This window comes from Gavialis gangeticus, unplaced genomic scaffold, assembly GCF_001723915.1.
Source record: "Gavialis gangeticus isolate Ggan-Ray unplaced genomic scaffold, GavGan_comp1, whole genome shotgun sequence".
Taxonomy (NCBI): domain Eukaryota; kingdom Metazoa; phylum Chordata; order Crocodylia; family Gavialidae; genus Gavialis; species Gavialis gangeticus.
This window is the reverse complement of record NW_017729032.1, coordinates 124994412-125009542: the sequence shown is the minus strand read 5'-3', so window position 1 is coordinate 125009542 and position 15131 is coordinate 124994412. Positions and strand designations below refer to the sequence as shown.

Below are 15131 nucleotides of genomic sequence, written 5' to 3'. Positions count from 1 at the left end.
GACACAGGGCTACAGCCTGGCTGGACCTGCATGAGGCCACCTCTGCAGCCTGGCAGGTAGGACCCAGTGCGAGAGGGCATAGTGAGATGTTGAGACTCATTGCACCTGCTGCCACCAGGATCTTCATGCCAGCTGTACCACCAGCAGTGTCAGGAGCAGCAGATTGGGAAGGGGGACCACAATGCCCTCACCTCCTCCAGCCACTTGCATGCCAGGACACAGATCTAACCAGGAGGGAAGGTGGGGTGGGGGACAATGAGGACACCCTGAGGGGAATGGTGGCAGTGGTTGGGCCGTGGCAACAAAATAGAGCTATGGTTGGGCACCCCTCCTGCCCCATACAGAACTTCCTCGCCCCACATCCCTCCCCCACCCCCACACTGGGAAGTTGGGACCTGGGGGTGGGGGGCAGTGGGTCAGGAGTGTGGGGCACCAGCAGGGCAGGGAAAGGTGGGGGGCAGCAGGTTGGGAGCGACGGGCACTGACAGAGCTGTGGGGCTGTGGCTTGGGAGTAAGAGGCACCAGCATATCAAGGAAGCTCAGCACCACAAAGCAGCGGTGAGGGGTGGGCAACTGCAGCTGGACCCGCATCCTGGTTAGCAAAGGGGGCAGGGGGAGCTCTGATTTTCTATGATTAAACTCAAATCAAACACCCAATTATATAGATATTTGGAATGTATTTTATTATAATGATTGAGGCACTGTTAGGCTTTCAAATTGCTTTAAAGTTGTAAATATATCAGTACATTGTGTTCAACTGATACCTATATGTATAATGGTGTTTCATTTTAATCATGGAAAAACACAGATTTTGGAGTTTTTAATCACAGAATTTTGGATTTTTAAACAGAGAAAAACCAGGTTCCCTCCTCCTCATTTGGACTAAGGCACTGTCTTCTTCAGTTTCCTCTGTTGACTCCTCCATTTTTAGCTATTCAGAATCACAGTCCTAAGACTATTAAAGTGTCCACAGTTTAGTTTTGTCCCATCATTCCTTTTATTTTACAGTTGACATCTGCTTTACTTTGCCAGTTAATTGTCTGAATCTCTTTTGTACGCTCATGCTTTACCTGGCACATAAGAACAGCTTGAACTCAAATCCACAGAAATATCCAAATCTTTATTCTCCAAGCTCCTCCTCAAAACTCAGGTCTTCTGTAATGCATATGGCAAACTGTTGCCTGACCCCGTGAAGGCAGATTATGTACTGAGTAACTAAGTTTTGTGTATGCTGTAATTTTTTTTAATACCTTCTTTCTCCCATTATCAGCAAGTACCTCCTTGTTTGGTATGGTTCCTCTCCTCTGTTTGAGACCTGCAAGATCTTTAAGGAATGGGTTACAAATTTTCTAGATTTGTCCAATCCTTCCTAGTCCTGACTGAAGCCCATAGGTGCTGTCACAATAGACATGTTACAAGCCAAACTTATTGTGTAAGACATTCCCGTAGCAACAGAAGCTGTTGTTGCAAGTGGAAGTGTAGGTGGTCTTTGCAGCCTTCTGTTAAAGTGTAGTCCATGCTGCTTTTTTATTTTAAAAAGAGAGATTCCTGTATTAAAATCTATGTCCCTTTTCAGACGATCACACTTCTAGAGCAGGGGTTGTCAACTGGGGTTGTGTGTACCCCTGAGGGTACTTGGGATGGCCCCAGGAGGTATGCATGGCGGCACAGGGAAGCAGTGCACAGTGCCATGCACCACGTGCGAGCTCCCAGCGCCCCACCACTGCCATTCACCACTCTGTGCCACTGCTGCATATCACTTCCCTGCGCTGCCACACACTGCTGGCTTCGCAGACCCCCCGCCCTCCCCGTCTAGAAGGGGGTATATTCCAGAAGGGGTATCAACCAGAAAGGGTACACTCCTTAAAAAAGGTTGAAAACACCTGTTCTAGAGCATTAATTGTACTGTATTTCTCATTTGTTTTATGTATTTATCCAACTGTCCAGTGCTCAAGATGCACATTTGCCAATGACTTTTAAAAGAAAAAATATAGAATGGTAAATGAACTCTCTCATGGAACAGGAAAACTAGTTTCATCTCAATTTATCACACATTCTGTTTTACTTCTGATGTTCTTTTCTTTTAGTACTAACAAATAAGTGCTTATAATTCCCAGTAATTAAACATTCCAAGGAGTACTCAGGACTCATCTCAGCAATAGAAAGTCAATCCATAAATGGTTTGGGTTGTTTTTCCTTACCATGCACAGGAAAACCACCTTTTTAGCAGTAGGAGATCAAGGAATTTGCTATGATTGTGATTCTTAACATAGTTAGCTCATGGCTTCCTGAGTCATCTTATGGCTTCAGTGTATTTCTGAACTTTAACTACATGAGAAGATAATCATATGTGTGTGTGCTGGGTGTGTAAAGTAGCTTTGTTAAAGCTATTCAATATTTAAGGATGAAAAGCATTTTATAAGAGCTAGGTAGGATGAATTTTTGGTCATAATTTATGGGATGTACTTTTTTGTTGGAGAAAATTGGGACTTCAAGCTCACACTTCACCATTTCTGTTTTAAGCATGATAGATAAACCTTAAATTGGGAAGTCACATACTAAACTCAGTGAAGTGGGGAGGGAAAACTTGGATTAAAACTAAATTACTTAGAGCAAAACGTTCCTGTAAAAAGAAAGCTTAAAATCACCCTCATTTGACCATGATAATTGCGCATATATATATTTATTTATTAAAATATGGCTCTTTTTATTTTTGACAGAGTACCAGAGAAGCAGAAATCAAATTAAAAAGTGAAAGCAGAGTTAAACTTTTTGGCTTGGATCCAGACGCCCAGGTTTGATGTTCTAACAGAAACCCATCCTTTTATGTTACTTGTCATAAAACAGGAAATATTTTAATTTTAGTTTTCTTTTAAAGAAACTTGACTTTTCGGGCATTGAACCAGAAGTCAAGCCATTTGAAGAGAAGTTTGGGAAAAAGATTCTAGTGAAGTGTAATGATTTATCTTTCAATCTGCAAAGCTGTGTTGCTGAAAATGAAGAGGGACCAACAACAAATGTAAGTTCTTTATGTGAATACTGTGTCTTTATGTAACAATCGTATATAGTAGTTAATGCCTTACTATCAAGCATTACTTGGCAGTAGATCAAGACATCTCAGCTAACTATCAGGTTAAACATAGTAACTGAGATTCTGGTGTTCGTTAATCCATAAGTTTAAAAAACAAGAAAACAAAAAGCTTACAGCCTTTTCATCTGACCTCATTGGCATGTTTATGAAAGCAGTTTGTTTTTTCATTGTATGTTACAACCTGTACATAGTACAGGAATTTTGGAAATTCTTTGTAATGATAACTGTATGTCTGTAAAAATTTGCAAATAAATTTGTTGGGAGTGTTCAGTGATAACACTTGCACTTTCTAATGTCTAGGTAGAACCTTTCTTTGTCACATTGTCACTGTTTGATATAAAAAACAATCAGAAGATTTCAGCAGACTTTCACGTTGATTTGAATCACATCTCAGTGAGGCACATGATATCAAATATGCCAGAGCAACTGATGAATGGCAGTGACGATTGTTTACACAGGGTTCAAGACATTATTCATGAGACCATGTTGCAGTATCCAAAGCAGGTAAGAAAAAACAGTGTAAAATTCTTATTTAGGATGAAGATAGAGGTTGTTTTACATGCTTTCAAATAGTTTTTTTTTTTCCTGGGTGTACAGCAAAAAAGTCTTCATATTTTGTGTACTGTATGTAATTGCTTTCTTCTTTTAGGGAATATTCTCAATCACGTGTCCACATCCCGAGATATTTCTTGTGGCTAGAATAGAAAAAGTATTGCAGGGAAGTATTACCCATTGTGCTGAGCCATACATGAAAAGTACAGATTCTTCTAAGGTACTGTATTGGTTTTAATATGTATTGGTAACGTTCTTGGGGGAAAAGTGGATACTTTGGATATATGATACTTCATTATGAAGTCTCATAATAAAATCTTCTTAAATGTTGAGACTAGCTTATCTACAGTGCTTTCATAGACTAATTGCTGTTCCTTAATGGGACTTTACAACTTGCATACCATTTCAATGCTAAAACGTCAGAGAGAGAGAGAGAGAGTGTGTGTGTGTGTGTGTGTGTGTGTGTGTGTGTGTAAATTCTGACCAAGATCAGATATTTAGAATTATCTGCATCATTTCAGGTTTCCATTTTTAATTTATTTGTTAAAAAAAAAAAAAAAATTCTAAAATTTTCTACTTTGCATTAGAAACATAGTTGTACAGTTAAATTCTGTAAAATCAGTTATTGGAAGAAATAAAGTAATGTTTGTAGGTAATAGCCACATAGAAGATTATATTTACATGCATCCACATTTTGTTTACTTTCTAAAATGTACCCTTTAGGGGAGAAATGTATGGTATTCAGGCATGAGGACTATAGGTGGTAAAGCATCAGCATATCTGATACAGTTCCTGATAGCTACTCTTGATATATTTTTCCAATTTTCTATTGCGCGAAATGTAATGGGGAAGAGAGAGTTTCAAATGTATAGTATTATTTAAACAAATGGTGGTATTTGCTATCATTGAATATGAATGTTAATGCATCCTTCTTAAATCATCAAGAAGCAGTTTTTAAAGCATACTCTAACAGTCAGTGAAAGACTTCGGGAAACAAAACAAAAAAAAAAAATCACTGAATAATTTTTGGTGTCCCTATATCCATGCCAGAGAAGATTGATTTCAGCCTGCAGTATTCTTTCTTTGAAGTTAGTACCCCTCTCTAGAACTAGAATCGGGCTGCGTCCAGATGAGCATGGCAGTGTGGTATGTGGCACCGCAGACACGTCTATGGCACCACATACCACGTGTTCAGGTGTTCTCTGTGCTGCAAGAGAGCATCACATGGGATATCCAGGGGTCAGAATAAAACAACAAAAAAGTGGAGTGGCACACATGGAGGTGGCATATGCTACTCAAAACCAAAGCCAGGCCAGTGAGAGCCATGCTCTGGCCACTGGCCAGGCTCCAAACAACAAGATTGTCACTGCTGCAGCCCTGGGAGCCCCCCAGAACCCCAGATAAGGCTGCTGGGGCCAGCCCAGTGCTGGCCCCAGTCTCCCCTACACAACCTGGGCTAACGTACCGCATGCCAGAGGGTGCATGGCACAGGCATTTCCTGGGGAAAACTAGTGGCAGCACATAGTGGGCCACTGCTGGTAGTCCCCAGGGAACCAAACATCCACGCTCATGTGGATTCAGCCAGGTTGTATTTTATTATAGATGTAGTTCGCAACACCCACAAAGCCAGGTGTTTATGATGTTGTATTTAACATGTCTATTCTTAAAGTTATTGGTAACTTGGGTTTGTTTGTTTTTTCAATTCTTACTCTGCTTCAGGTCAAAATCATTTGTTTGAAAGTTTAAGGAAAATAAAATGAGCAGTGCTGCCAGGTCCTGTAGACTACCTGCATTTCACATGCCGTACTAGCTAGTGGTCACAAAAGAAAAAGGAAAACAGACCCTTTTGGCTGGAGGCAGATTACTATTTCTTCTTTTAGCTTTGTTTCCCCGAGTAGTGCAAATTGGTACTTTGAACAAAGAATTACAGATCAGGCTCTATATGTGTTTATCTCTGAAGCTACAAGTATATTTCCCCCCATTTTATAAATGGAGTAGCTGAGAATTGTTTCACGGGCAGGCTGGCAGTGCTGTTTCTATACCAGATTTAAGGCACACTGACTAGGAATGGATGTGCCAGATCTGTTGGTTGTTAACCCACACTTCTTTTTATAGCTGGAGATAGAACTCAGGCTGTCTGATTCTCCACATATGTTTATTAAGTCAGTGGTTTTCAAGCTGTTTAGATTCAAAGCAGCCCTCCTTAACTTTTCCGAATTTAGTGGTACCCCATTTAAAATCTAATTTCTCTTGTTTTTTGACTATGCAATAATAATAGAGAAATTCTTCTGTTGCAGAGAACCGAGAAAAACTGCAACAGGTCAGATTGTTTCTGACACTATGGATTTCTGTTTGAAATCTCTGGATTTCTCTTGTGAATCATGCAGAGTTTGTATACCTAACAATGTTAATATTGTGCATCACCCTTAAAAGGCTCTTGCATAGGGTTTAGTGTTTGACTAGTCAAAAAATGCTTAGTCAAATGATTTGTCAACTTTTCAAATAATGGCCAAAATTTTATGGCAGGGTAGATAGAGATGAATCTTGCACACTAACTCAGATGTGCTCAACTTCCGGCCCATGGACCAAATGCGGCCCATGGAGCCATAGCTATCTGGCCTAAAGGGCTCCTTATAGATTGGGAAATTTGGTGGCAAGACAGCAATGGTTATTAATATGGCCCCCCTTCCCCACTGCCAAATTCCCAAACCCCAATCTACATGCAGCAAATTGGGGCCAAGTCATGCCCCCTCCTTCCCCCTGCCCCACACATGGGTGAGGCTGGGCCACACCCCTTCCCCTGGTCTGGATTGGAACTGGGCCACGTCCATTCCCCTCTATGGGTCATGCTCCCTCCCTCCCCTCTACAGGCCAAATTGGAACTAGGATGCCCCCTACCCCACACCATGCAGCCAGATGGGGCACTACCACAACCACCCCATGCCAGATTAGGACCATCAGCCAGATCCAGGTTGTGGACAGCCTTGACTCCGCCAATCCAGTCTGCTGGCCAGAAAGATTGAGCACCACTGCACTAACTACATCAGTGGTGCATAAGCTTTTGTGTAGTTAAGTTCATTTCACCAGAAGCCATGAAAAGGCATACACAGAGCAAGCTATCAAATAGATTGATTTGAATAAAAAAGGCAAAGGAGGAAGAGGGGTCAGTTCTGGGAGAGGCAACAAGTGATAAACACATGGGGACAGAGGGGTCATAAAAGCTAATCCATGTGATGGGATAAGAATCTGTAGTCTCTGGTTAGACCATGTATAAAACAATCTAGTCTCTCAATGATTTCTTATTCAGCAATTTTGTGGTCAAGTTTGTTTTTAAAGTCTTGTATCTAAGAGCAAGTACTCTTGATGGCAGTGATGAAATGTCCAGGGAGGCTAAAGTGTTCTGCCACAGGTTTATGTGTCTTTTTGGAACTGACAGATCAGCGTTCATGCATACTTACATGTACAAGTCACCCTTGACTGTCGGCTGTAGACAACAGAGGGGCACTTTAAAGCAAGTGGTGATGTACATAATATTGGTGGAAATGGATAAACCTCAGATCTTACAATCAGTGTTATTTGACCCAGTGATGGTGTTGTCTGTATTGATGAGAGGTCATGGCTTGCATCTGGATCTGTTGCAAGGCCTGGTGTCTTGATGAGAATAGGAATTAAGTAGCCTATTGACTGAGAGATGCTGTTTGGGGTTGGGAGGGTGTCTGTAAGCCAGAACAGGTTTGTCCCCCATGGCTACCTTGAAGACCGCCTCTTTTACCAGGGGGATCTGGAGGTCATTAATGATGCATCTAAGATGTCCAAGCTGGAGGTAACAGCTAGAGGGATTTTGTTATTCTTACCTCAGAGTTGGAATTGTAATAGATCAGAGCTTGATTTGAGTCTGGTTTGGTTGATTTGAGTGGCTACAGTTTTGGGATTGTATTATAATTATAGGAATCTCTACACCACGTGCTTAAGTTGTTGGGATCAGAGCAGATGCAGGTGTAACGTAGAGCTTAGCTGCATGGATAAATGGATCTAGTGTTGTGCTTAGGATGGAAAATGGTGAAGGTAGCAGTAGCAGTTGGGTGGGTTTCTAATAAAATGTAGCAGTGATGTGGCTATTGCAAACCTTCACTGTGGTGTCCAAGAAATTAAATTGCTGGGTGGAGTATTCCAGAGTGGGCGGAGGGGTGGAAATTGTCAAAATCTTGGTGAAATTTCTCTAGAAGTTCTACCATTGTGAGTAGACAATGAAGATGTCATTGTTGTAGCTTAGGTGCATCAGAGGGATGAAAAGACAGCTGTAGAGAAAATGGACTTCAACATCCATCATACTGGGAGTGGGCGGGGGGCCTGGTTGTGCCCATGGCATCACCATTCAATTGTAAATATAGGGAGACACCAAATGCAAAGAATCTATGTGCGAAGACAAAGCAGGGTAGTACAATGGAAACGAAGTAGTGTCCTCATTGGTGATAATGTTCTTTCTGGCTTGTAATCCACCCTCACAGGGCAAGTTGATGTAGAGATGGAACATGGATGGGACTTAATATGGTGTTTGCTGGAAGCTTGTCAATGGAGTATAGTTCTTGGAAGAAATCTGCTGCATCTTTCAAACAGTTGGCAGTTTCAGTGGCACATGGGACTAGGATAAGGTCAATATAGCTCAAAACTCCCTGTGATGGTGCCAGTGCCAGAGAAAATGGGATGTCTTGGGTTGCCAGGTTTGTGGAACTTAGGCGATAAGTAAAAGTTGCCTAGCCTTGGGTCCTGGGACGTGGAAGCAGTTTCTCCTCTTTACAGAGGTAGTGTTGTTAAGTGGTCATTTTATTCCTCTCGGTATTGTTGTGGAGTTATCTATCTCTAAAACTCTGTCTTGGCTTCCTGTGTATATGCTGTTTTGTCCATGAAAATAGTAGCACCCACCTTATCAGCTTGTTGTATGATAAAATTAGGGTTGTTTTTAAGGATGAATATGGCTCTGTTCTGCAGGGCTAAAGTTGTAATGCATGTGGTGGTGGTGTCTAGGACTCTTGGATTGGGCATGGAGGTGGAAACAATTTATAAGCAGGTCCAGAGTAGGGCTTCGGCACTCGAATGAAATCCTGGAACTGTCTTTTTGTTGTCTATTGGTCCAGCCTGTGGTGGATTGATCATTGCATTGCTCCTTGTCATTGAAATAATCCCTCCAGTTTTAGGCATTAAGCATTTTTTAAATATTTTACACAATAAAATAATTACTTATTTTAAGCAATAATTTATTAGAACAGTGAACAGAGACTTCAATCTTCAAGAGATCACATGTTAATTAACAAAAACAAACCAAATTATTGTTGTGAAACAACAAAATTGCGTTTAAAAAAACTAACATTTTTAGAACGATCAATTTTAGGTAAGTGTAAATGTGAATGATATTCAAGAAGAACAGTTCTTTTCTTTGGCTTCTGTTCTGAAACCTCAGTCAGCCTGAAGTTACTAAACAAACAAACAAACTGCACAAAGCAACTATAAAAGACAAAAGTCAGTTTTTAAAATGCAATTATGCTAAGCAGGCAGCTGGCCAACTCTTCAAGCATTTTGCTGTTTGCATTTGGGGATGCCAGCAGTCATAGCAGATGGCTAGTAGAGAAGCTTTTTTTATGCTACTGGTTTTGGTACTCTTCCCTCAACACAGAATAGCTTTTGCAGCCTCGTGTGGCTTAATGGGTGGAAGAAAAAGTTGGCTAAAAGAGCTCAAAAGAGAGGAGCAGTACAGAGGATACCTGTGCTTAAATGGAGTGTTTGTGTATATCCTGACTCCTGTAGGACTGAAAAGCAAGGTGTGCAGTCCTGCTGCCCTTAATGGGACACTATAATGCACCAGTATGGGTATGCCACCTCCTACACAAAATCATTTTAGCTTCATGGAATATTTGACAGGGGATTTTTTACTATAGTCAAATAACAAGCAGCCAGTTGCCCAATTATTTGATGTTGACTGGTTGATCTCAGGGTACCTCAGGTGCCATGGCACCTTGGTTGAGAAACACTGTACTACATCCTTCTTAGATACATGCATAGAGTTTACATATGATGCTAGGCGAGGCTTTTTATGAGGAGACCATATTAAAGTTGCATTTCCAATGTTAATTCTTTCTTCCAAATTTGAAATGCTGTTTTGTGAACTTAACGTTCTGTTAGCTTAGGGTTCCTATATGTAATGCCATATACTTTCTGAAACCTGGAGCTCTAGTACATACCTTTCTGATCCAAGTGATGCAATTTCTTACAGTCAAATCCCTGTAGAGTTTAGTGGGATCTTAAAGCACATTACCTCAGCATTGCATCTTATTACATTCTACCTCATTTGTTAATTTCATGCAGTTTGATAATCGTTAGAAATGTTTGTACAATTGCAAATGAACGTGTAACAAAACATTTCTTCCTTCTTGTGGGAGATGTTGTAAATAATGTTAACAGAATAGCTGTGGAAGGCACCTGAATTGCAAAAATAAGTTCCCTTCCTGCAGAATCAATATAATGCCAGAGAGAGGTGATGCAATTAATTCAGGGAAAGAGAGAGATAACAAGTGAACCTGCATTGGTAGTCTTTCCTTTCAGAGTGAAATGGTGGCCTAACAGAGGGGAGTACAAGTGTATGAGGTTTGTTTCTTCTCTATGGCTTGTGCATATAACAGCAGGCCCTACTTAATCCATAAACAAATAACTGATGTTGTTGATTTTTTTACTATAGTTTTCACATGTTTACTAATGTTGATGGAACTTCATTGTTTAAGAATGGATTTACTCTTAGCATAGACTTTTTGGATAGTGATGAAAAGCGATAGACACCTCATTTTATGGAATACATTGTATTTTAACAACTCATCTTCTTAATCACTTGCAGGTTGCACAGAAAGTATTGAAGAATGCCAAGCAAGCATGTCAAAGACTAGGTCAATATAGAATGCCATTTGCCTGGGCAGCTAGGTAAGGAACACCATTCTTATCACCAGATATGTTATCTAGAGGATTACTTAACTGTTTACTATGGAAGAACAATAGAAGTCTCATTTACCAAAATTGAGCTTGCTGCATTTGGTTTTTTTCTTGCTCACATTTCCGAGTAGCCCTTTCTAAATTCATTGTCATTTTAGCTCAGCCACAGATTTCAGACAAATGAGGAATACATATCTTTCCCATGGTGGGACAGGTATTTGAGATGAAGTTCATTTAAGTTAGGTGGCTCTTTCCCCCTCCACTGCTGTGCTATTTTTGACTTGGCTAGAAATTAAATTGTTCATATTCTGTTTATTAAAATATTAGCTATGAACAAAGTGAAGCTTACCTGCATACTGGTAGACAAATATTTAAATGTAGCTTTTACCTTAACTTATTGTTACAAAATTTTTAAAGACAACTTTTTGACTTTCAGGACATTGTTTAAAGATGCATCAGGAACCCTGGACAAAAGTGCAAGGTTTTCTGCTCTCTACAGACAAGACAGTAATAAACTCTCAAATGAAGACATGCTTAAGCTGCTAGCAGATTTCAGAAAGTGAGTGTAACTCTTCGGTTTTTTGGAGGGGAGGGGAGGTTTATGTATACATCTTTTAGGATGAACAGAAATTAAAACATCTGGTCAGTTCTTGTATGTCTGTTTCTGTTCTTATAACTAGTAATGTGAACATTACTACAAATATATGAGGCAGGGCAAGGTGGAGCCTGTCCTGCTTTGTACCTGACTTCAGACTAACATGGCTAACTAACTTTCTCTACAAACATGTAGTTAGGAGTTTCGTTTAAATAAAAATGCAATTCTCCTCCCCCTACTTTACACTAGTTGGAAATTCCATGAGTGTACAATGAATAAAATAGATTTATTAAATAATACTTTTAAGAACAGCCACATTTTAATCCCAAACTGCAAATCAGTTGGGTTTCAAAATGAGTTTTCATGTACTGCAGCTCTACAAGAGGCCCCATGCCTCTCTTTTTTTATGGCTTTCAAATTTTTGAACTCCGCATTGATTTGGTGAAGGCAGTTGTTCTTTGGAGCATGAGTGAATATACCTAACACAAAATGCAACAGGTAAATAAACTGAAATAATACTTTTCTTCTTTCACAATCTTAGATGATACATGCCACAATAATAAGTTAAAAACAGACACGTATAAGTTCATTTTCTGATTGTTGGTGATTACGTTTCAGGGTTGGGAAATTTACTTCCTTATTCTGTCAACATATAAATCATTTTTTATCAACTGTTTGTCATAGACAATGGTAACTTGATGCTTCTAGTTATACTCCACTTCTGGCTTACGTGGGTTGGAATCAAAACAATGAACAAGAATAAATATTTGCTGAGCCATGCCAGACCATCTCAGTGATATTACTCTAACATCTCTAAAGCTCATTTCTCTTCAATGAAATCATGCTTTTAAACTAAGTACAGCTAAGTACAGAGTTAGGAACTTCCCCACAGACTTTAGCAAGGTTTTTGATATGGTCTCCCACAATATTCTTGCAAGCAAGCTAAAGAAGTACAGGTTGGATGAACAAACTGTAAGGTGGATAGAAAACTGGCTGGATCATCAAACTCAAAGAGTAGGAATCAATGACTCAATGTCTAGTTGGCAGTCGGTATCAAGTGGAGTGCCCCAGGGGTTGGTCCTGGGACCTGTCCTGCTCAATATTTTCATCAGTGACCTGAAAGATGGGATAGAATGCACTTTTAGCAAGTTTGCAGATGACACCAAGCTAGGGGGAACAGTAGATATGTTGGAGGGTGCAGCTAAGTTTGAGACACCTTGACAAATTGGAGAATTGGACCAAAGAAATCTCATGAAATGCAGTAAGGAGAAGTGCAAAGTCCTGCACTTGGGATGGAACAGTCCTATGCACTGGTATAGGCTGGGGACCGACTGGCTAAGCAGCAGCTCTGCAGAAAAGGACCTGGGGGTTACTGTGGACAATAAGCTGAATATGAGCCAACAATGTGCCCTGGTTATCAAGAAGGCTAACAGCATACTGGGCTGCGTTGGTAGGAGTGTTGCCAGTAGACTGAGGGAAGTGATTCTTCCCCTCTTCAGCACTGGTGAGGCCACAGGCAGTGTACTGTGTTCAGTTTTGGGTTGTAGACCAATGTTAAAGAGGATGTAGACAAATTGGAGAGGGTCAAGTGGACGGCAACACAAAATGGATAGAGGGCTAGGGCCCATGACTGAAGAGAGGCTGAGGGAATTTTACTTATTTAGTCTGCAGAAAAGAAGACTGAGAGAGGATTTAATAACAGCCTTCAACTACCAGAAAGGTGGTTACAGAAAGCATGGAGCTAGACTGTTTTCAGTGGTGACAGATGACAGAACAAGGAGCAATGGTCTCAAGTTTCTGCAAGGGAAGTTTTGGTTACATATTAAGAAAATTTTCTCATCAGAAGGGTGGTAAACCACTGGAACAGGTTACCAGAGAGGTTGTGGAATCTCCACCCTTGCAGGTTTTTAAGACCTGACTAGACAAAGCCTTGGCTGGGATGATCTAGTTAGAGATGATGGTCCTGCTTAGAGCAGGGAGTTGGACTAAATGACCTCCTGAGGTCCCTTCCAATCTTAACTTTCCAGGATTCTGTGATAAGCAACTATGACCTTATTCTTACAGCTTTTGCAGGAAACGGTACACTTTAAACTGCAAGTGCAGTTTTCCTTTTTTGGGCTTGGAAAATAAACACAGAATTACCATCATTCGTATTATCTAGCTCAGCTTCCTCAAACAAGAGACAATCAACAGCCTAAACCAGTTCCCTCTAAAATATCAGCTCTGGCTGTCTACCAGATCACTCCAGAACCACCTAAAGCACCTATTTATACAGCGGTTGGAGTAAACTCTTGGGCACCCATTTACATGAAGCAATCTGCATTGATATCCAAAGAATCCCCCCGTCTATTCAATGCAGTACAGATTTGTTTTCCTTAATATGTAGATTCAAATTCCAGTGATGTTGCACATCTTCCAGAGATTTCTTTCAATACCAGTATCTATTGTAGTTGTGGCTGTAGCCTTTACATCTTCCAGCCTACCACAGCCAAAAATATTAGAGGTGGGACAGCTGCAAGCTTCATTCCTTCTTATTGCTTGTGGTGGGGAAACAAAATACTTAGATGCATACTTAGACTCCACCCATGACTGGGCCACACGTATAGATGGCTATACCCTGTACAGGAGAGATCAAGTGGACAAAAGGGGTGGGGGTGTAGCTCTCTATGTCAAGGAAAGCTACGCGTCCCTGCAAGCTGACATTGGTGCCCAGGGTGGATGATTGGAGACCCTGTGGGCTAAAATCCGTGGGGAACACAGCACAGAGGACACAATGGTGGGAGTCTATTACAGACCTTCTACCCAGGATCAAGAGCTTGACCAGGAGTTTGCTAGGGAATTGACTGAAGCAGCACGCTCCCGGTACATGGTTGTCATGGGAGACTTCAACTACCCTGACATCTCATGGGAAGAGTGCTCGGCCAAATCAGAGCAGTTGCAAAGCTTTCTCTCGTGCGTGGATGAGCTCTTCCTGATGCAAGAAGTCGATGGGCCGACGAGAGGTAAAGTGCTGCTTGATCTGGTACTGTCTATGGGGACGACCTAATTGGTGACCTAACAATCAAAGGGAAGCTGAGTGACAGTGACCACGAGCTGATCACTTTCGCCATCTGCCATAAAGCTGGCAAGTCAGTCAGCAATACAGAAGTCCTCAACTTCAGATAAGCTGGCTTTGACAAGCTCAGGAGGCTTGTAGGCGAGGTCCTAAGGGACCCCACGACCCAAAGGGGAGGGGAGTTCAGGATGAGTGGTTGCTCCTCAACGGAGCGATCCTGGATTTTCAAGCTAAGTCTATCCCATCTCAGAGGAAAGGCAGCAAAAAGGCACAGAAGCCCCCTTGGCTCTCCAGGGAACTAGTGGACCTCTTGCATCTAAAAAGAAAGACCTAGAAAGGATGGAGGACTGGATCCACCTCCAGGGAGGAATATTCTGCACTGGTCCGGACCTGCAGGGAGCAAACCAGGAAAGCCAAGGCTGCGACTGAACTCCAACTAGCTACAAGCATCAAGGACAGTAAAAAATACTTTTTTAGATACGTGGGGAGCTGGAAGAAAAGCAAGGGCAACATCGGACCCCTGCAAAACCAGATGGGATAACTGACAACCGACACCCAGGAAAAAGCCAACTTGCTAAATGGGTACTTTGTGTCAGTCTTTCACCAGTCCCATGGGACGCCCCTGCCCATTACAGGACAGGGAGGCCTGGGTGAGGGAGATTCCTTGCCCTCCATCAATGCTGACCTCGTGAAGGAACACCTTGAGAAGCTGGACACCTTCAAGTCAGCTGGCTCTGACAATTTACACCCCAGAGTACTCAAGGAGCTGGCCTGCATCAAAGCTCAGCCCCTGGCATGGATCTTTGAGAGCTTCTGGCACTCTGGTGAAGTGCTCATAGTTTCATAGTAGCTAGGGTCAGGAG

The 15131-nt window shown here is 41.5% G+C and overlaps 1 protein-coding gene across 6 annotated transcripts in view; it reads left to right on the top strand.

The window, feature by feature from the left end:
* DOCK9 (dedicator of cytokinesis 9) overlaps positions 1–15131 on the top strand; it is a 222893-nt gene that overhangs the window by 74019 nt on the left and 133743 nt on the right. For all 6 annotated transcript variants that reach the window (XR_002098921.1, XM_019524534.1, XM_019524533.1 and 3 more), the window contains exons 10-15: positions 2721–2795; positions 2879–3019; positions 3392–3595; positions 3741–3863; positions 10527–10609; positions 11055–11177. Coding sequence is in view for 5 of the 6 variants with exons in the window: in XM_019524534.1 (XP_019380079.1) it covers positions 2721–2795; positions 2879–3019; positions 3392–3595; positions 3741–3863; positions 10527–10609; positions 11055–11177 (749 nt within the window). In the remaining variant the exon portion in view is untranslated. The remainder of the gene's footprint in view (positions 1–2720; positions 2796–2878; positions 3020–3391; positions 3596–3740; positions 3864–10526; positions 10610–11054; positions 11178–15131) is intronic.